The sequence below is a fragment of the Danio rerio genome, chromosome 18 (assembly GCF_052040795.2).
Source record: "Danio rerio strain M-AB ecotype USA chromosome 18, GRCz13ab, whole genome shotgun sequence".
Taxonomy (NCBI): domain Eukaryota; kingdom Metazoa; phylum Chordata; class Actinopteri; order Cypriniformes; family Danionidae; genus Danio; species Danio rerio.
In genome coordinates this window covers 31,583,369-31,606,231 of record NC_141038.1, presented here as the reverse complement: position 1 = coordinate 31,606,231, position 22,863 = coordinate 31,583,369, and the positions used below count along the sequence as shown (strand labels likewise).

The window sequence follows — 22,863 nt, the reverse complement described above, 5'->3', positions numbered from 1 at the left end:
AGCTAACTCTAAAAGCCAATGTCTCCTATTGCATTAAACTTTGACCTTATTAAATTCAGAGATGTTGTCGATGTTCACAAAGCTACATTACACATCAACTAAAGTTTAAAATATGGTATCATAGTGACCACCCCTTTAAACCACAGTAAAATGGAGACATTCTTTTTTTAATTCATATTACTAATTTTGGAATTCTTCTCAAAGGCATTTTCAGTTTTATTTACAGAGTTCAAACAGGCCATTTAATATCTTTTATATCCTTTAGTTTTAAATGGTCTATTCCAGACATTTGAAGGTAAGCCTTTTTTCATGGAATAGCAGCAATTTTTATTTGTTATTTTAGATTTAGCTCTCCAACTTATCTATTCTGGTTTTTTTTTTTTTTTTGTTTTTTTTAAGTATTTGACTTAATGTATTTTGCCTATTGTTATGGTCAGGCTATTTTAGTGCCATTTTACTTCTTTTCCCACTTGTCAACCAGCAATAACCTAAATGCTGTCCTTATGCTGTAATTGTTAACTGTCCATTTCGAACTGTAAATGACAGAAATCATTGAGGCCTGAAGATTACTGAGTCCCATTGGTCATACAAGTCAAAAGTGGTATGTAGCTATAATATTAGCTAGCTAATAGCAAAATATTTCAAAAGTGTAACCTATGTTAGTGTGCATAAGTGATCACTAAGAAAATAGAAATAGTTTCTAAATGTATTGCAGTTAATTATTGATCATTTTTTGCCTTCAGTTCATTATAAGTCATGGAAATTTGGTCAGTGAAAGTCAGAGAAGTCAGAGAATTTGAACCATGTGTTTAAAATTTGTCACTACAGATGTCAGCACGTTACTATTTTGCTGATTTCATTAGTATAGTAAATGCATTATGGATATTTCTGATCACAGGCGAGTGAGACAGGCATGGATGATGTTCAGGTCATGGAGTGGCAAGAAATGGTGACCATGGTGACTGAAGCAGAGCGAGGTCGGGATCAAGGTCACGAGAAGAACGTCATGGCCTTCAGAATGAGTCACATCGAGGAGGAGAGAGAGGGTAAGAATCCATAGATTATACATTAACAAATGCTTTAAAAACAAGTATCTTAGGTTCTGTGCAAAAAGAATTACTGCTGTTTGGTAGTCGAAGCAGAAGACCTTACTGTAAACATTACTGCAACAAACAGATGTGCATGTCTTTACAGTCTAGTGTATACCAGTGCTAATTTAATAACTATGCTAATATTTTTTGGATTCAAGCCTTAAAGCTTTGAATTTCACCCTAAAATGAAAATGCTCATATTTACTTAAACTCCTAAGTCTTTTTTTGTACAGCTTTAAAACTTACACTGTAAATATAGTATATTTTTAATAACGGTCACACATCTATTCTTCTAATAAAAGTTAGAACTAATTTAGTCAAATCCAAGCTTATGGTGAGTGAACATCACTTTCTATGATTAACAAATTCAAATGTTGGCTTATATAAAGTTGAAGTCAGAATTATTAGCCCCCCTGAATTATTAAACCGCCTGTTTATTTTTTCCCCAATTTCTGTTGAACGGAGAGAAGATTTTTTCAATACATTTCTAAACATAATAGTTTAATCACCTAATTTCTAATAATGGATTTATTTTATCTTTGCCATGATGACAGTAAATAATATTTGACTAGATATTTTTAAGACACTTCTATACAGCTCGAAGTGACATTTAAAGGCTTAACTAGGTTAATTAGGTTAACTAGGCAGTTAAGGGTAATTAGGCAAGTTATTGCATAACAGTGCTTTGTTCTATAGACAGTCGAGAAAAAATCTAGCTTAAAGGGGCTAATAATTTTGTCCCTAAAATGGTGTTTAAAAATTTTAAAACTTCTCTTATTCTAGCCGAAATAAAACAAATGACTTTCTATAGAAGAAAAAAATATTATCAGACATACTGTGAAAATTTTCGTAGCTCTGTTAAACATAACTTTAGAGAAGAATTCAAAGGGGGCTTTTGACTTCAACTGTGTGTGTGTGTGTGTGTGTGTGTGTGTGTGTGTGTGTGTGTGTGTATATATATATATATATATATATATATATATATATATATATATATATATATTCACCTGTTTCATATATATATTCACCTGTTTATTGTCAGAGAACTAATTCAACCATACCTTGTAACTGGTTCTTGCATGAAATCAAACATGAAAAGCATCCACACAAGTGTGGAGCGTAGGGGTCCTTGCACATCTAAAGAATAGACAGAAATTAGCGAATTGATCAAAAACTTCTCAGAATGCATTACATTTTTATATAATTTATGTTTCCTAGATAAACAAATTTCTTATGGTCTTGAACAGCGTGAGGATGAGTGAATAATGACTGAGTCTTCATTTTGGAATGAGCTAACCCTTAAAGTATTATTTGATAATTTAAAGTATTATTTGACCTTGGTGCTGCTTTGGGGTTTGTTTGGCTGACGTGGGATTTTTAACTTTTTTAACAATTCAGTTTAGTTGATTCTTGATGCATTTATGATGCATTTTGTTCGCCATTTTTAAAATAAATTAACTCTAGGGATTAACGAATTAACAGTTACAATTAACAGTTTTTTTTAAAGAACAGATGTCATATTCCTAAAATATCTTACAATTAAAAGTAAATTTAATTTTCCTTCAAATTTGAAGGAAAACCTTCAAAACAATGCTCCCGTCAGTCTCAAATTTTTGTGCTTTTTATTTTTTATTTTTTGCTGCATTTCACAAGCAATTTAGAACTAAGACTAGCTTTTAAATCTGTGCAACATTAGGAGTAGTGAAAAGTAGTGAAGTCACCAAGACCAATCACAGACTATGTTAAAATGGCTGTGGCCAACAATCTACCTCAAAACATAAACATCTTAAAAGCATTTGACCACAATGAGCTTTTAAAAAGTCATCATCTCAATCAATGTGGTATTCACATAGCTTAGAAATGTTTTGAAATATACTTGAAATGTATTTTAAAATACAGACAAAAACATAATTTCAAATATGTATTTACACAAATTTATTTTAGAAATAGAATTATTTTATATTTTCCAAAAAAAATATTTTCTAAGAAAAAACATTAACTTGTATAACCTTGAAAGAAACCTTTATTTAATGTCTATAACATTAAAAGGCAAGAAACATACTTTTACAATGCATTTCTTCACTTAGCCCTCACTTTCAAATCTTTATTTGAATCTGGCAAAATATTTATTTTGAAATCTTTATGTAAATATGGCAACATAATATTGTGCTCACAAAGTTTCCATGGCTAAATCTCTAATTTACAAGATTAAGATTTGTTTTAGTGAGTTCTCGTGGTTCCTTAGTAAAAGTTTGTCTCAGCAGCTTAGTGAATGGCTTTTAAGCAAAATACTTTAACTGCTATTTAGAAGAACTCTTAGGGGTAAAATTAAATATTTTGTGAATTTCTTTCTTTGTAGTCGGCTAATTTAAACAAAAAAAAGGTCATAGCCTTAAAGTAATAATACATAATCAGTCAAAAAAATCAAGACAATAAACCTGCTTGTAATAATTTTTCAGACAAGAATAGTGATTGATTATTGTTCCTATTTCTTTATCGTTTCCGTTTTGTAGACGGCAGCAGGTGTAATAGGCTGCATTCATGCTAATGCTGAAATATTTTGATATTGTATGTTGTATGCTGTATTTTGTCAGCGGCTTGCAATCTCCAGCTGAGCTGACTGTATTTACATAAATTTTTTTATCAGAAAAGAGGGTTTGAAATGTAACTGCATTAAACAGTTCACATGTATCCACAGAGTGCTCTACAATAAAGGGATAGCTCAGCCAAAAAACACAATTTACTAACCCTCTGGTGGTACCAAACATTTATGAATGAAGATATAAGATTATAAGATATAAAAATGAGATATTTTTAAGAAAGCTGAAAACCTATAACCCATGACTTCCATGGAAGTCAATAGTTACAAGTTTCTAGCTTTCTTCAAAATATATTTTTATTACTTCTGCATAACGAAAGTCAAACAGGTTTGGAACAAGGGTCAGTAAACGATGACAGAATTAAACATTTGGGTGGACTGTTAATACTAGTCTACTAGTTCATGTCATAAAAGTGAAGCTCATGGTGCAAGACAAAAAAATGCAGACGTGACAGAATAGTCAAACATGTTTGTAATGTATGATGTGTTCATAGAACAGCTTTAAAAAATGCATAAAAATACCTGTTTTTGCTTGGATTGGCCCTCATTACATGTTACAACCGAGCCACAAATTGAATGCCTTTTACACTTTCACCACACATCTAAAACATTATTTTGCTATTTAAAGTATAACTTTGATATAAAAACAAGCTTTTCATTATATGTTAATGTCACATGCATTTAACGCTCTGGAGTGTTTCTGATCTTGTTGTCTTTTTTTAACCATTTGTTTATTCTGAGGTTCTGTTGTCCTTACCTGCAATGAATCACGAGAGAAGATAAACCCTTTTTGGAGATATTTGGGTTTCTGATCTACTATACGTTTCACACTAGATGCTGAAGCAGAGCAGAATCAGTGCCCTCATTGTGCTTTCGCAGTAATGCAGTAATTTACTGTTAATACACACAATCTAATATAACCATATAACATGTTAAACCACTTAACGGTGCTGTATGTAAGTTTTTATCTCTTCTAAAGCATAAAAATACCATAATATGCTAGTAAATATTTAAGAAGTATGCTATGTAAACATGTTTGTTTAACAGTGCTAAAATCAGTTATTATCCTTTGAAAATGTGTGTTCCTTGTCAGAATGTCTGTTTTGGTCTTTGTAACCTGCCCATTGCGAGTTTGCTCAATTACATTTTAGCACCCTGTTTTGTTTTTATATATATATATATATATATATATATATATATATATATATATATATATATATATAAAACACAGTGCTTTTCATTCATAAAGGCTCCCTCAGTGATGGCTGAAAATGTGACCTCCTAATGACAGTAACAGAATCAGGTCACAGTTTTACAAATCCGCATGAGGTGGTTTTTAATCATCGATTAATACAGATATTACAAAACTAAACATTAGTTGAGCAGCTTACAGGCTCTAGCGTCAGGCACGTTTGCTACTGTTTGTGTCATCAATCTGGCAACCTGCCAGTGTGTTGTGTGTAGTTATAGGAGCCGGGTCACCTTCAATATTTTGAATGTGGATTGCAATACGTAGTTGAACCACTAGGTGTCAATCTTGCATACTGCACCACTTACCTTTTGTTTATAGATTTAGGAATATTTAATCAAAGTTACTCCTAGAATGTAACTGTAGTTTAGTTAATGTAATGTTAGTTTAGTACCTAAACCTATAAGAGTTTTGTTCATCTTCAGAACACAGATGAATGTATTTTTAATGAAACACTGAAAGTTCAAAAACCTTAAGAACAGATTGAAAATTATCTAGAGTCAAGCAGTTTTAATCTCAACAGACATCATCAGTATATGTGAATCAATTGTAAATTAAGTTAAACTTATTAAGCAATACTCTTGTCTCAGAGACTTTAAAGGGCCACAAACCCCCCTTGTCTCAGCAGGGTGTTTTCACGCCTCTAGTTTGGAAAAAGTCAGGGAAATGGGTGTGTCCAGCTCTGTTTAGGTGGGAGTGTCGGGGGACGGAAAGAGGAAAGATTTTGCATAAAAATGAGAGTTGGGAACGCTCTGATTTTCAGAGGCAAAGCAAACACACAGACGCAGAGGAGAAAGACAGTTACTGTTTTACATGGACATCAGTAATCAAATTATTTCCCAAAATATACATTTTTTTACTTTAACTGCAGTTTGGCACTTTCACTTTAATTCAGGAACCTTTCCTGCACGCCCCTCATGACTAACGAGATATTAGATGCGAGGATGAACTGCTGGAGAGAGTTTTAATGGAATGTTTGATACTGCATGGCGAATGGGAAAAAAAAAAAACAGTAACTTAGATTCACTCGGTAGGTAGCGTCAGAAAGGCGTGTGTGTGTGAGTGTGTGTGTAGACTATACTGTCACAAAATAAGGCGAAAATCCACACAACGGTAATAGTTTAAGGTGTTTACATGTTTACATTCGGAGAGCTGCATTTACAGTAGATCTTTCAGTCTATAATATTGTACTGTAATATTGCAGTGATATGAACATACTGTAAACTAACTAAATCATTTTGACTAAGGCATTTATTTAAAAACTGAAAGAGTACTGCTGACGATACGAACTAACTGTGCCATCTGAATGAACAAACAAAGGGCACTGATCACACACACTTACTTGATCTAGAGACGGGACAATCAACACAAACCGTGTCTTTTTAAAAAAGAGACGAGCAGCAAATCCAGATTTCACCTTTTCCAGATGCGAAAAGCTATTGGGTAAAAATGTTTCTTACAAACATATTTCTGTCGCGTGTCTACTCCTACTGTGACTAATATCTTTTTATAATTATCTTGTTGTGTCAGAGAGTTAGGTGAATAAGTGTTTTCCAAAATCTTCAATTGTTTTCCAAAATAAAAGTTTGGTAACACTTTATATGAATCCCATACTCATAATGAATTATAACTTTGTTTACAACTATTTAGCATCAAGCATGTCTTATAAATAGAATTGTTATGCTTGATTTATAAATAAATGTATATGGAGCTAATTTATTATGGGCATGGACCTTTATAGAAAGCGTTGCCATTTGTTCTTATGGTTATGGGCTAATTTATTATGGGCATGGACCTTTATAGAAAGCGTTGCCATTTGTTCTTATGGTTTTTAAATAATATATAATTGCTCTAAATAAAAGTGACGACTCTGCTTTTGCATCTAGTGTGAAACGAGCCTTACTGACGTGGTGGCATGCATACTGAGTTTCAAAATGGTTGTTTTGTTTTTGATTCAATTTGTTTTGTAACACACCTTGTCTCCCACCTTTTGGCCCTGAGACCCCCCTCCTCCTCCTCCCCATCTCCGCCTCTGCTCCTGCTCTGCATGATGGGTGCAGCCACTGAGAACAGTATCCCATCAGTTTTGTGCATGCAGGTTTCATCATCTCCATTGTTTGCCCCGTCTGTACTACCAGTAGTTTTCTGCACCTTTTCATCTTTTAAGAAAACTCTGGCAGCACAGACGGTGCTGGCTAATGGGGTCCTCTCTTTCATTTCTTGCTTTCTTTCATTTTCTTTCTTTTTTTATTTCCTGGCTTTAGTCTTTCCTAATAATTGTAGTGTAAAATGTAGATCTTCATCTTGTCATTTACTCATTATTGTCATTCGGAGCTTGTATGACTTTGTTTGTTCTGTGGAACACACAGTTCATTTTAAAGAATGCCTTTGGCCTCACTAAATGTCTCAATGATTTTTTTTTGCAAGTAAAATTTTGTCAGGATAAAATCCAACAATTCTTTTAATTATGACAGTAGAGTTCAGTATTTATTTGTGTTTTTATTTTTTGTGCCCTCACACAAGGCAAAGTTGCCCCCCAAAACACTTGGTCCTCAGTAATACGCAGAATTCCAGCATATGTTAAGCCTAATTATTAGCACACTCACAAGCAAGAAATGATAAAACCCATGATAAAAGGACTGCAATTAAGAACCCTTTTGATCTACTAGCTAATTTGAAAGTGAAGTCATGGCTACGCATGTTACTATAGCAAAAGTTAAAAAAAACCACTGAAATTAGTAATTCAGTGGAATGTCTTTGCGATGCACATAGTTGTCCAACACATGTCCATGTGTTTTTGATGTTCTTTGTTGATGAACCCAGCTAAAAGGTGCCAAAGAGTGCATTGAATACATGTTAAACATGTTCTTTGATATCTACATAGGAGGTACTGTATGTGTCTTATTTTAAAAAGTACAGCTGCACAATATTGGAAATAAAAACTGACATTGTGATATTTTGTTTTTCTGTGATGATGAATTCCGATATCAATATAATTTCTTAAGATGACTTAAGTAATTGTTTGTCAATAATTTAAAGTTTTACATTGATTGGGATGATCTGCATAAAATATTCCAAATTAGTACACACATCAGAGTAAAAATCACATCAGAGTAAAAAATCCAAATTATGACACACATCAGAGTAAAAATCACATCAGAGTAAAAATCACATCAGAGTAAAAATCTTTCACACTATTAGATTATGGTTAAACTTCATAATGACTCCGCAAATCTTGTCTTTAGAATTGTGGTTCCTGGGTAATTATAATCATAATTATAATAAAAAGTTCAGTTTTACTATATTTTGAATGATTGTGAATATTAATAACCTTTTCCCTGACTCTCTGCAGCTCATGTAATACTTGCTCACACAATCTTTTCAACTGCTGAGAGCTTTATTTTAGCTAGGAGTGAGTGAGCTATCTTTATGTCACCAGGTTGTGTCTTAGATGAAATATAAATATGAAATTATAATTATGCTCAAAAGAAACAGACAGATATATATTCAAAGTTCTGTTTTGAAGCTTTAAATACATATGAAATCACAGGCTGGAATTAATATCAACCTCTGCATGAACAAGCAAGTTTTGTAAAGTTTATTATCGTAGTAAGAGCTGAGTGATATGACATGATGCATAAATGTATGTTAAACGCAAACTCAGCGGATCATAATTGTCTGTTGCCTTATTACAAACATGTGGCAAAATTCACAATATGCACCTTAAACAAAACAACAACAAAAAAGATACATTTATACAGACCCTTAACAGGCACTGAATACATTTTTTAATTCACATATCCCACATTTTGCATTCTGATGATGAGCTGTGTACACTCCTTAGTCATGCATGGCTGCCTGTATTACAAAACTGCTCCTTTTTAGTCTGTCTGCTTCTTTTATTTTCAAATAAAAGTCCCACAAACAGTATGTTTAATACAAGCTTATATAAATTTAAAGTAAGTACAAAGTGTAGTTGTAATGGAGTTTGAGGCTGATAGTATGTAATTTCAGCGTACTGCTCTTATTCAGCTCTGCCTAGAAATCTCTGCATGTTTTATTTTACGGCTCCTTTAATGCTGAGCTGTTGGAGTGGCTAGGAAACTAAATGTGTTCTTCTAACCAGGGGTGTGTGGTTTAGTTGCACAGTTCTCCTTATACTTTTGTGGAATAAAAGGTAGAAAACTTTATATATGGGGTGATCCTTTCAAGTATACTTTTTGTATCGTTTGTAAACGTTATACGATTTTTTTACAGATATAATTATGTTACACATCTAGGCATGGGCCAATATAAGATTCTGATGGTATGATAACCTTGAATATAAAGATTGCGGTTTCACAGGATCACAGTATTAAGATTACTGCTCTAAAATATTTTACATGTCTGGGGAAAAAATAAAACCCTTTTCCCCTTTTTACACAATATACTTTAACTTGGGAAACATTTAAAGTATTTTGGAGCAATAAACATGTCAGACTAAATCATTTAAATGAGTTGTAGGCTTCTGATGTCTTCATTTGTTTCAAAAACACTTATTTTTTTAAAACCACAATTTAAAACAGCATCTTTGAAAATCTTTTCTGCTGGAGTTACTGCTGTCCTAAAAAAAAAAAAAAAAAAAATAGTCAATAAAAAATCTTACACACCTTATGAATGATTGAGCAGAAAATTTTGACTGTTTTAAAACCTTGACTTTTCTAAACCGCAGTATACCTTGAACATGGTTATCGCCCCATGCCTATAAACATCATTGGTCACAATGAGCAGATGTTTGGAACACAAACAAGATATGACAAATCTTTGTTGGAAAGGAATTAATTTTATTTACTCGTCACATTGAAATATAATTTATACATTTTTGGAGCTTGGCATGCCTAGATCACTGTCTGTGAGTTATTAATTTTCTCTTTTTTTTATACTTTCTATTATATAAGACATTTTAAAACTGGGTCAATCCTGCTGGTTGAAGTGACAGCAAAAATCACAGTAATTTCAACTTGGTCAGTCTTGAACAGTATGAGTGGAAAATTTTTTTGTTGTTTTTCTCACCATACCTTACTTTATTTTATGTGGTCTATAAACAGTTTAGTAGTGTTGAATGCCAAGTTTGCATTGCGTGCTTTTCCTGCTGCTCTTCATCCCACTCGCTGCTCTGCACTAGCGTTACCTGGCTGTCTCTCCTCCACCATGATTTTGTACTTTGCCCTCCATCCCTAAACATATTTGATCCATTACCTATATCTTGTGGCACAAAACTGATTGAGGATGACTGGTTGTTTCCTGGCTGCTCCGATCCAGCATTAGCCAATCGGCAACAGGAAGTGGAGGAGGAGTTGGCCCAGGTTCATGGACTCTGCCCACAGAAAAGCAGGAAGCCCAAATATTTCACTCCACGCAGCCTGCAGGTATGAATTAAAGATGCTGTATATTACACAAAGACAAGTGACTAATTAAAGTAATAAGACTACTCTGTGCCAAAAGATCAGCTTTAAAGCCCTCTAGTTTTGATTCCCACTTAAAAAAAATTGTTTTCATTAGTGTTTCATTAATACATTAGTATTTTGATTTATAGTGGCAGAGTGCGGTCATGCTAGTCCAAAATCTTCCTTAGGGGTTGAATTGCATTGAAGTTTGGTGACTGTATGCAAATTTTCATATTTGTTTCATGTGGGAAGATTCCACTTTTATCAGGATAGAAAAGTGCTCTCAGAATTGGTGTTTTTGAATTTTACTTTAATTTGTCACCCGTCTCTGTGCTGTCTTTTTGTTATTAAAATCTGCACCACATTAAAACGATCAAGAATAGTTCAGCCAAAAATGAAATTGTAAATCATTTACTTCAACTTCTTTTTTTTTTTCACTTTGACCAATAAATGAACAGTAGATGCTATTAATGTTTTTTTTATTCCAGCTAACTTAATAGCAATAAGACTTTACAAAAATTTAAGCAAATACTGTGACAATTCCTTTGGAATGTTTGTTTTCACTTTGTAAATATTTGAAAAAGAATACAAATTTTACAGGAGAGCAAATAATCTTTGCTTCAATTGTATATAAGTATTGATAAGTGTTAGTAAACAAAATCTCATTCATACATGATTGACATAAGAACAGACATTATTTCTAAATTGATAATATCTCTTCAGAAGACTCTCTTTATGATTATTTTGAAATATTGCTGTTTGTATGAATATCCAATGAAAAGGGTAAAAAAAAAATCATTTGATTACAACTACCTTATTTGTTTTGTGTTCCAATGATGAACAAATATCTTATAGGTTTGGAACAACATGATGGCAGAATTCCCATTTTAACTCTTGCATTAAATGTAGCATTAAAATGTGGTGTGTTTGAAGGCGCATTGTATAGGGCTGTCAGTGCAGACCAAGATTTAATTTTTCACTAGAATTGTGAATCACCAGTCTTGAATCAGATATACACACAGATTTAGCAAGGATGTGAGGGTGAGTAAATGACCACACAGTTTTCATTTTTGGTTGAACTGTCCTGTTTAAACAGGTTTTTTTTTTTTTTATAGATGTAGTGTTTGCCACTTACTGTCTTACTGCTACTTATAGATGTACTGTTTGTCACACTTTAATGTTTCAGATCATCAAACAAATGTTAATATTAGTAAAACAAATTTAACTCATTATGCAATTTTGAAATGAATGTTTTATCATTAAAATCCAAAACCACATAACCCTGTGTGAAAAAGTGTGTAGACCTAATAACTGGTTGGGCCATCAGTTGCAACTGCAAATTAAGTAATTTCTATAACTTTCAATGAGCCGGAAACGGGGCTGGGGAGGAATTTTGGCCTCTGATCTTTTTGGAATTGTTGTAATTCAGCCACAGTGGTGAGTGAACCGCCTTTTAAATGTCATATCACAGCATCTCAATTGGATTCAGGTCAGGACTTTTACTAGGCCACAAGTAAGGGGCAAACACTTTTTCACACCAGTACATAACATTGTATATGTTGTGTTTGTTTTTTTTTTTTTTTATTTTTTTTATTTTTTTTTTTTCAGGAGGAGTTTCATAATACACAAGACCCAATGGGTGACATGGATCATGATGGTCTTATAAATGGAGAGAATATGGGTGGATGGTGGCCACAGCACAGTGCTGCAGATACAGGTATTAAACCCACTCAATTCTGACAGTTGAATGGAAAAGCATGTGTCATTGTTTGAGGCAGGCTTGACAATAACTTTATTTTATGGTTAAATTAGATAGCTATGCCTTAGCTATACAACGTCTATTCCAAAAAAATGTAGCCAAATCTGTGCTTTTCAACCCTTTTGATAAGTCCCATTAATTTATCATATTAGCCAAATTTACTTGTTTTCTTTAAATAATTATTACATTCTTTGCACACACCAATATTTTATTCAAAATGTGGAACAAGCTGTTGTCAAGTCTGTTGTTCTCCATGACTCATTTCAGTGCAAATTGAACAATTCCAGTTATGTTCTCCAGAATACTTCATTTTGACTGACCAGTGTATTTTATTTGAAACGCTTACATACTTTTTTTTTAAATTAATTGTAAGTTCAGAACCATAAAACTTGCAATGAAATCAAAATAGAGAAAGATAATAGAAAAATTATTACATTTCAGAAATTATTAAATTAAATACACTTTTGTTATTCCAAGGAGAAATTTGCAATTTACATTTACAGTATTTTGAATCCATGAACAATAATATGACAATATATAAAATACAAACCAAAACACAACCACACTTATTAAAAAGTCCCTATGGCTTCTCTTGCATCATTAGGGATGGGATGCATTAGTTTTTTTTTTTTTATTTTTTTTATTTTTTTTTTTTTAGTTTTTTTGTTCTTTTTTAACTAAAAATCAACTAAATTTGAAATGAATTAAGACGGATAAAACTATTTTTTTTTAAATAATTGTACCAGCACACTGGAATTGGCAAAAATTCATGCTCTGTGTGCAGTGGGTCAGCTAAAATTGTTATGTGCTGCTTACCTAAGAACTGCTTTTTCTTTTTCCCTGTGGACTACATTTATTTTTTTATTATTATTATTATTATTTTTTACCAATAGTGCAAGCTTAGTCTTTTCTTGATTCTTAAAGTTACCAAACCATATTGCCACATTTAATTATGGTCTCTCCACCTAATATAATAAACACAAGAACAATTGTCTGGTCTATGAATCCTTGCTAAATGCTAAACTTTGCAGATAATAGAATCTCTGCTGCGCATTAAAATTGTATCTGAATCCAAAGTGTGTCTTCCAACTCGTTGTATTATCCATGTGATTTAGTAAGTTGCACAAAACAACAACATGAAATAAAGGCATTATACATGTAACCTGTTGGCTCTTATAGGTATATATGTCTTATTTTTAATCTGACTTTATCAAATATTATTTACATCTAAAATAATATTTTGTTGTATTGACATAATATATATTTGTACACTGTGTATTTGTTAAGTATGTATAAATACACTTAAAATACATTTAAAAGTGCATTTAAAATGTTTTAAAGTTTCCTTCTGCATTTATTCCAAAGTTTCAAAACATTTTTAACATTGTAAATAGTTGTTTTCTATTTGAATACAATTTGATTTGAATGTAATAAAATAAAATTCATGTATTCCTGTGATTTCAAAGCTACATTTTTAGCAGTATTACTCCAGTCACTTGACTTGATCTTTCATAAATCACAATATGCTGATTTGCTTCTCAAAAATGTTTTATTTGTTATTTGTGAAATAGTTTTCAGCTTTCTTGGAATTGTAAAAAACACAATTAGGTAACACTTACACTTACAACTTACACTAACCCCAACCCTAACCCCAACCTAACAGTCTACTTGTAATGAGAATTAGTTGACATGTAGAAACAATGAAATTTAAATTCAACAAACGGACCATCAACATAAAGTATGACTGTAGCGAAATTAGCTTAGCTTAGTTTATGAATATTAATGATCAATAAAAACAAGTTATCATTATTTATTAATATTCTGAATTAACGTATAGTTAATTTGACTAAATAAATATAATAATGACTTCACCCGCTCGTCTGAGCAGACTCTGTAATTTATTTATTTAGAAAGGGAATTATAACTACTTGTGCAGTAGGTAAATAGTGTAGCAGTTTAACAAACTGGTTTTTAGCTTGTAGCAAAATCTTTGGTTAAAGTGACATTTTCTGTGAGGCAAAACAAAGACAATCCAACGTGGTTATAGCGTCATTTATTTACTAGTCTAACAAATAAAGAAACGTACAAAACATGACAACAAAAACATAGAAAAGAAAGCGAGGAAATAAACAGTTTAGCTAAAAGAATAGCAAATTTAGCTCAGCTCCACACAACTATTAAGGTTGAGACAACCAAGATTATAAAAACAACTTTTTGATAAGGGGCACAACTTTAATGCACAATTTAATACCTTTTGGTCTCTTTCTCTCGTTGTGCGAGTTTCTCTGATGCATGGAAGATGGAGTCTTTTAAGAAGTCCTTTCTGATGCATGGAGTTTGCGACGTAGATCAGAGGATAGACGAGACACAAACTTTAAACTGAGTTGAATTTGCCGGAAAATAAGAAATGTGAACTTAGGCGAGTCATGTGGATAAAGAAACGCGGTCTGCCAGATGTGCTCACTGAGTAAAAACCTAACAGATCACTCTTATCTTTAGGATCAAATAAACTAGAAATTCCAAGAGTTCAGTCAAGGCAGGTTAAATTAGCTTTCAGCTACTACACCCTTCGCTGCTGGAATCAGCTTCCAGAAATTATCAAATGTGCTCCAACATTAGGCACATTCAAATCCAGACTGAAAACACATCTGTTTAGCTGTGCCTTTACTAAATGAGCACTGTACTATGTCCGACAGATTGCACTATTATGTTTTTCTCTTCTCTTTCATTTTTTTTATAACACATTTGATCTTTTTTTATGTTTTTTTTTTATTATTTTTATAATTTGTTTTTTTCTTATTGCTTCTTTAATTTTTTTGTTTATGTAAAGCACTTTGAATTGCTACTGTGTATGAAATGTGCTATATAAATAAACTTGCCTTGCCTATTATTATTATTGTTATATTTATAATAATCATACTGCCTTTGCAGATAATGATAATATTTACATTAAAAATAACAATAATAAGTAATACTAACAGTAATTGTTTCTTGAACAGCAAATCGGAAGAGTCATGTGTCTAGAGTAAATATGCTGAAAACTTTGATTTTGGAACCACTGAAATAAATTACATTTTAAAATGTTTTCAAATAGAAACAGTTATTTTAAATATTACAAATATAAATATATATTTCAGCAAATATTTTTGCTCAAATAAAACCTATCTTTTTACTATACTTTGGATCAAATAATTGCAATCTTGTTGAACAGAAGAGAATTAAAAATGTGTGTGTGTGTGTGTGTGTGTGTGTGTGTGTGTGTGTGTGTGTGTGTGTGTGTGTGTGTGTGTGTGTGTGTGTGTGTGTGTGTGTGTGTGTGTGTGTGTGTAATGCATAAAACAGTACACACTTAAATGTTTTGTAAATGCAAACTTATTTTTGGACTTGCATGTTATTTACTTATCGATATTTTTGGGTTTTGATTATTCTTTAGACAGCTATATAAACAACGCAAGTTTAGTAAAAGTCAGTGGACTGGGAGACTTAGATGCTTTAAATAAAATCTGTGTCATACAACTGAAAAAACAAATATGAGTAGATTTGAGTGGTTTTACTGTTAAACCATTTCATTCAGCAAACCTTCATACCTCAGTAGTGTTTGCGTACAGAAGGCAGAGAACAGCAGTTATAAGAAGAGCATATAGTAAATAATATGTGCTATTTTTTCTCACCGGTTTAGATGGCTTGAGGTCAGTTGTCGAAGAGCTCGAACTAGAGAGAAATCAACTGCAGGAGCAAATCTTGGTTCTTGAGAAACAGTGCCAAGACCTAGAGGACCGTCTACAGCTTCAAGCTCGCATTGAATTGCTACAGGTACATAAAATGGTTTGCAGTGTACATACTGTGTAGTATTATGCAACTATCATCATCAGCCTCAGCGATTACACTACTCACCAACTGACCTTTTGCTGAGCCCACTCTGCTGATTAATGAGAAATCAATATATTGAATTACCTCTTCCATCATCAAATAAAGTGGAAATGAATCAAGTCTAGTCACTTTTCAGCTAACTTCCTTTAGTCCGTACAATAGCGATTTGTTGAGCTGATTTTCTTACTAACAGGCAAAGCAAGAGGTATGATTCTTCAGTGGTCCAGAATATACTTTATTTTAAATGATGGCAAATAGAGTCGTTATCTACAGCATTTATAATATCATGTTACCGTGTGCGAGAAGGAACATTTGAATTCAGCAGAATAACACTTAATACAACTAGTTTGCTTTTGTATATTTTTATGAGTTTTATCAATCTTTTGTTGTTGGTGGTGTTTAACAGCTGGGGTCTGTTCTTTATACGTGGATTACTCAGTTTGCTGGATTTGGTTATTGACCCTGTTTGTTCTTCAAAACTCAACCGAGAGTCGTTGTCATAGCAACAGTTCTGGTAGCTTAAACCTGCTTGGGAGCAGGCTCCTTATATAAACAGGATTAGATCTGGTCAGTTCAAGCAAAGATAATACTGAAAGTGTACCAAATTCTGATATTTTCTTGCAGTAGTAGGTATATACACTTGAGAAAATAGTAAATGTATTTTTTAACTATATATATATATATATATATATATATATATATATATATATATATATATATAAATAGATATTAATAAAACTTATGCAATCTGCACACCGAAATAAAAGTAAGTCTACCACCTGGTGGTTCAAAGAGAAAATGTATTGATAAGAGCTTTTTAGATGCAAACGTGTACAATTGTTTTAGTACTTGTGCATGGTAATAGACATGCACAATATGCGACTTTAAAAAAAAAAAAAAAAAAAAAAAAAAAAAATATATATATATATATATATATATATATATATATATATATATATATATATATATATATATATATATATATATGGCTGATTCCAGCGTTATGGACGTGACATTTGCAGAAAAAAAAAGAAACGTATATACTCGGAGAATGTATATGTTAACAGTATATTGAAATATCTGTTTATATTTTTATTACCCCTTAACCATGGAGTTTAGGCATCAAAAAAATATCAGTCTATGCAGGTGTTTTTTATTTAAAATGACGGCAAAATGAATGCGTTACGGACGTGACAAAAAAAAAGACATGAGTTTTGTGAGTTGACATACTTGGTTAAAATTCTGTGAATAAAAATGCAGAAGCCAAAAATATATATAACAGTCAAAAGGATAAGGGTTGGCTCTGCATGGGACATTTATAATTCATTTTATTTAGTTTTTCATTTTTGCATTAATGAGGGAAAACTATTGTTACGGACGTGACTTGTCTTCGTTACGGACGTGACTGCTCTGAAATTGACAGTTGACACATTATGAAAATCAGATAAATGCTTTCAAAACTTGACAAAAGAGCTATTTGTGGATATCTGTTGGGTGTGTAAACCAATAAACTTTAACCTCTGAGACATCTGAATGGTAAGGTTGCACAATTAATCAAACTTAAATATCACCTTGTTATATTTAATTCGTGGCATGTGTGTTGTTAAAGGTTAAGGCACGTTCGAATGTTCAAAACTCAATTCGGAAACAGTGGTGCATGCTAACATGGTGCTTTTATTCCCTGAATAATATAGAATTGATAATAAACATAATCAGCTATAATAGGCCTATGTTTATTGGGCTCCTTTCCAGACAAACTTGAATTGAATCATTGCCCGACTGTTAGTGCGCAAGACCGTGTCTACGTGGAGAATATTCAAAATCTAGTTGTGTCACAGTTATGGCAATATTATATTTGACAAAGTTTATTTTAGTGTATTCTAGTTAATGTGTTAGTCGATTGAATAAAGTTTAATTTGTCCACTCGCGCTTGCTTTCTTTTTCTCGTCGGCAGTCACTTCAGGACAGGTTGAAAAAATTTAAACAGAGGACCAGGATGAGAGAGAAAACTTTATTATGAAAGGTTTTGTAAAAAATAGCCATTAATTGCAGGCATGTACGATGGATGACTATAATGTTTATATTTTTAGGCTATAGTTTATAACCGATTGTGTAAAATATTAAATGACATTACAGCTGCAGGTGCTATCGATTTACTAACAAATTAAATACTCCTATAATGTAGTTAAAGCTTAGATCAATATCAAGATTTTATTCTTATTTTGCCGCCTGTAAAATAATTTTAATAAGCACTCAAGCACATTTGCCGGGTGCTGGAAATCTTTGAAAATGTTTTCATTTTAATGTAGGCTATAGCCCATTTTCAAGCTTCGAAAGTGCTTTGATTTTGGATAAAGTGCTTGGAAAATTAATTGTGTCGCTATGATAATTTATCTTTATAAATAGTTATTTAATTAATAAAATAAAAAACATATTTATGCTTTGCATGAAATGAAAACTCCACTGTGGCCTGTGCAAGTGCCTGCAGCCTGACCCACGGCGTGCGCATTTTGAGCAATGGGAAAAGACCAAATGCATGGAGGTTATTGATTTTGCGCCCTGCATGCGCGCCTCGCGTTTTGCCATTGCCCGCTTTGTGAGCTCCAGAGGAAAAGCATGTTACCTCAGTGGCGTCTTTCATTCTTCAATCAAATGAAAGCAGAGGCGGGGTTTCCTTTGAGGTGACAAAGTGTGTTGTCAAGATACGGCGAACTTTTTAATAACGGAGAAGAGACTTGTGGTCGCTCTTTTAAGTCATCCAAAGTTGTATGACTTTACAAATCTTGAATTTCATAATATTATTTTAAAAATTAAATTATGACAACATTGACAGCAACACTCGCGCACAATAGACCAGCTGATTCAGTTGTTACCAATAGTGACATACAAAAGAGCACCGTGCTCCTTTTTTTCTTGTCAATATAAAATGCATTGCAGAGCGCCTCACGTCTCTGGAATGAAAAAGCGCGTTCGTTGTGATCGGCCTCTATGAGCAACACATATTTGTTAACTCGCAGAACAGTAACACGTGCAAACACACGTGCTTACAGATGTATTTTGCCAAAGAAGCAAAATGAAAGAAGGATATTCTGGCCACAGTTTGACACAGGAGTTGACGAACCAGCGCTGATGCTGGTCGTCTGTGCTGCCTGGAGCCGCGTCATAAACCCAACTAGGTATATTGATGATTTAGTGCAGACTAACCAACAAACCAACCTTTTTCCATTTGGAAAATAACAGTTATTATTAGTTCTTATATACATTTTTAAATAGCCTACATAGCCTAATCTACAAATCAAACAAAGGCAAATATTTTAGAATAACCTCGCACCAAACTGATGCTTTCATTTTACAGCTTAAAAAACATGTATGCAAATTAATACAGTATCACATGTAAATAACAAAATTGTTATATCCTTAGCCTATATTTAACAAAAAGTATAGGTTCAAAGCATAGACTGTAAAATATATGGACGTAGTATCCGTGACGTCACCCATAGGTTTCTAAAGAGCGCAAAAGAAGCCACAAGTAGGCGCGGCCAACCGTCGCCATTTTGTTCGCGCGTCATCACACCCATGGTGGGATACCAAACAAGGGCAAAGAGGCGGAGAGTGAGCGGAGCTACAGACACCTGCTAGCATTTAGCTTGGACCTGGTTTAGACACACTTTACTTTGGGAGAACGCTTAATACTTTATCACTTGTGACTCGTTTGTATTCTGACCACTTGTGCTTGGTTGTATACTATATCAATAAAGTGTTTAGACTTTTAAAAACACTGCTGTAATACATTGAGCCACCAAACATTGTTCTTATGACATTTTTCAACAGGAGGAAAACGCGAATTACTTCCAAACACTTCAGATATAGTCTGTGTTAGTTAATGCAAGACTATTGATGAAATCCAGCATAACACTGTATGACAACACTTCAGATGATTGTTTTAGAGCCTACAGCTAATCAATCTGACAGATTCTGCAGTGCATTACAGCTCTAAATATAAATATAAACGATAAATGATCTTAAATAAAACAAATACATGTATAGAGATGGTATATAAGTATGTAACTTTACTCACATGGGAAACGGAGGCCACGTGAATGGTTTGTGAGCACAATTAAGTGCCCTCAGCATGCCATGCCATATAATAATTGTAGGAAACAAGTCCAAAAGGCAGTTGACTGTGTAAAGCCACATAAAACAATACAGAAATACGATAAATATGCCGAGTTCAGTGGCTAACCTGCCGGATTCAGCTGAGGTGACGTGACGGAAGGAAAGGATAAAGGAAACGGATGAGTTATGAAAAAAATTCACCCCCCTCACAGTTGTCATGAAGGGTAATATTAGCTGTATTAACCAAAATCGTTTTTTGTACCAGGCTGTAAACACCTTTTTTTCTGCTGTAAAGTTGGCCATTCTAACAGTGGGCTCAATTGAAATTTGCTGTGTTTTGGAGCCAGGAGCGGCCAGGACTAGCGGAATTTCGGATGAATTGCAGTTTTAGTTACTTCCGTATTGGCTTCCTGAGAGAGAGCGGAGGTTACCGCTTGGTTCAAAGCCTTATGGTTCATTGTCATTATCTTTCACTATACTCAGCGCGCGCGCACACATGAACCGCAAGTAAGACAGAGGAAATAGGCTAATAAGTCATAATTAAGACATAATCTTTGAACTAATGACTTCTATTAAAAATGTTGAAAAAGGTCATATTAAAAAAGGTTTTGTAATATTATAACAGCGGAGAATTAATTGAATGCATTTTTCCCGTAAAGCAATCTATTTGAGCAAGCCTAATATTTTTTAATTGACGGAAGAAAAAAAAAACACGATTGGACAAACAGTCTATGCCGATTCTTAAAAAGCATTCAGTCAATATTTTCGTTTTGTAATCTTAATTTGTCATTTAAGTAAAAAGGTTTAGAGCAGGATTTATTTTATTATTTTTGTTAGTTTATTCAGTTTTTCTGTGCTGCTAAAAACACTGCAGGTGCGTGAAGATGCTCGTTCTGTATGCTGTTCGCATATTAAAATAACCTAAATAAGTATTTTAAAATGCAATATTTAATGTGTCAGACAAAATAGGCACGTCAATTTTTTTTTATTAAATAATATTTTGATATTAATCTGTTAACGGTTAATATCGCTTAACAAGTGGTTGTTGGTTGGCAAAATGAATTTAAATCAGCATTCCTAGTTTGGCATAAATTGTATCTTAACTATTTGATCTATTATTTGACGTTCAGTTACCCTATCTACAAAAGAAACAAGAAGTGCTTCAACACAAGGTGCTGAATCGCCAAAACACCAAGATTATGCGCCAAGATTATGGCATGTAAAACGTTGTTCTCTTTATTAAACATTTATTTTTGAAATGATACTAAAATGGTTTATAGCTAACTGAAATGTTCAGTTCTTGATATAACATATGGATGTTATGTAATGTAAGTCAGTAATTGTAATGCAGCATCATAATGAACAAATATGCGCTAGTCATTGGCTTATATTAATAAGGAGTTCATAAATGGTCACGTCCGTAACGCAAAATTGTGGTTGTTTAAAGCAAAGACCTGAGATGAGTTGGCGATCATAATTAGTATGGACATATTTTGGCTTTGTATACAAAGTTTCATTTTATTTGTTATAATATTTATTCCACAATATAAACTTTTTCATTAAATCGTTACGGACGTGACATGTGACCGAAGCTGCGTGATGTCTTAAATATGTAGCTCATAAATCAAAAGGGCAGTAATGTTATGAAAATGTAAGGGTAATTATTTATACTACAGACTCCAATCCTTCTGCAGAATGATTACTGTTAACATAAAGCATGGAAAAGGTGAGTCTTTAATCCCTTATTCTAAAGCACGAAATGTGGTTGGATTATAATGAAATTTACCATTGGCACAATCCTCATATTTCATGGATAAACAAACCAATTTCCTTAAAAATGCAACAAGAGCACATCATTACAATAAAATATAGACCTTAATGAGCAAATTTAAATAGGTTTTGTTATTTTGGTCAAAAGTTTATTTTTTCATGATAAGGTTGACATTTTCATGGAATTGCTCATATATATATGCAGTCATGAACATGTTTTGACAGTTAATATGACGGTGATTTAATGCTTCACAAAAGTTGCAGACGCCTTTAACAATATCAAAATGCTTTTGTGATGCAAAATTCATTTAAACATCCAGTTATTCTTTACACTGATTAAGAACCTGGTTACTATAATACAACTATGGCTACTATAATAAAGAGCATCCACTCTAACTTTAAAACTGAAAAAATTGCTTAATACTCGACACATAAAAGTGTAAAGCCTGCAGCCCACAACAAAGGTGGAAAGTTATTGCGTATCATATTTAACAAACCGTTTACTACAAATTTAATCTAATTTTGCTCACATAGAGAATTGAATATTAATCAATGATGTCATCACGCTGCTGTGCCATCAGCCAATCATTGAATTGCTGATCATGATTTCGAGAATCGATAGATCTGTCCTTCACAACACACGCAGCGATCTCAGATCAATTCATTCAGACATTTTAATCCCATTCATGAACTTGTTTGAAGAACCAAATTAGCCAGAGATCAGTTATCAAGATTAAAAGATCCAGGATCTGTCAAATCATCTTAGATCGTTTAAGCGAGGTACGATGAACGGACCCCAGTTGTTATGGTTTTTTTCAGCTCCATTTTGTTCATTTCACACTCAACTTGCAGACACTTAATTTAAATGGAGTTACTAAACTGTAACTAAGCCAAACATGTCAGGATGATATAAATTTGAAGAGCTTTGGCTTTAAAATAAGCACTTCACAAATTGGGTGTTAAGTGGATAACTGAAAAGCTAA

General features: G+C 32.9%; 1 protein-coding gene across 7 annotated transcripts in view; it reads left to right on the top strand.

The window, feature by feature from the left end:
• Positions 1–22,863, top strand: part of si:ch211-220f16.2 — a 51,674-nt gene that overhangs the window by 12,481 nt on the left and 16,330 nt on the right. For all 7 annotated transcript variants that reach the window (XM_087293199.1, XM_087293198.1, XM_087293197.1 and 4 more), the window contains exons 8-11: positions 899–1,046; positions 10,241–10,347; positions 11,974–12,082; positions 15,804–15,937. In XM_087293199.1, coding sequence (XP_087149325.1) covers positions 899–1,046; positions 10,241–10,347; positions 11,974–12,082; positions 15,804–15,937 — 498 coding nt within the window. The remainder of the gene's footprint in view (positions 1–898; positions 1,047–10,240; positions 10,348–11,973; positions 12,083–15,803; positions 15,938–22,863) is intronic.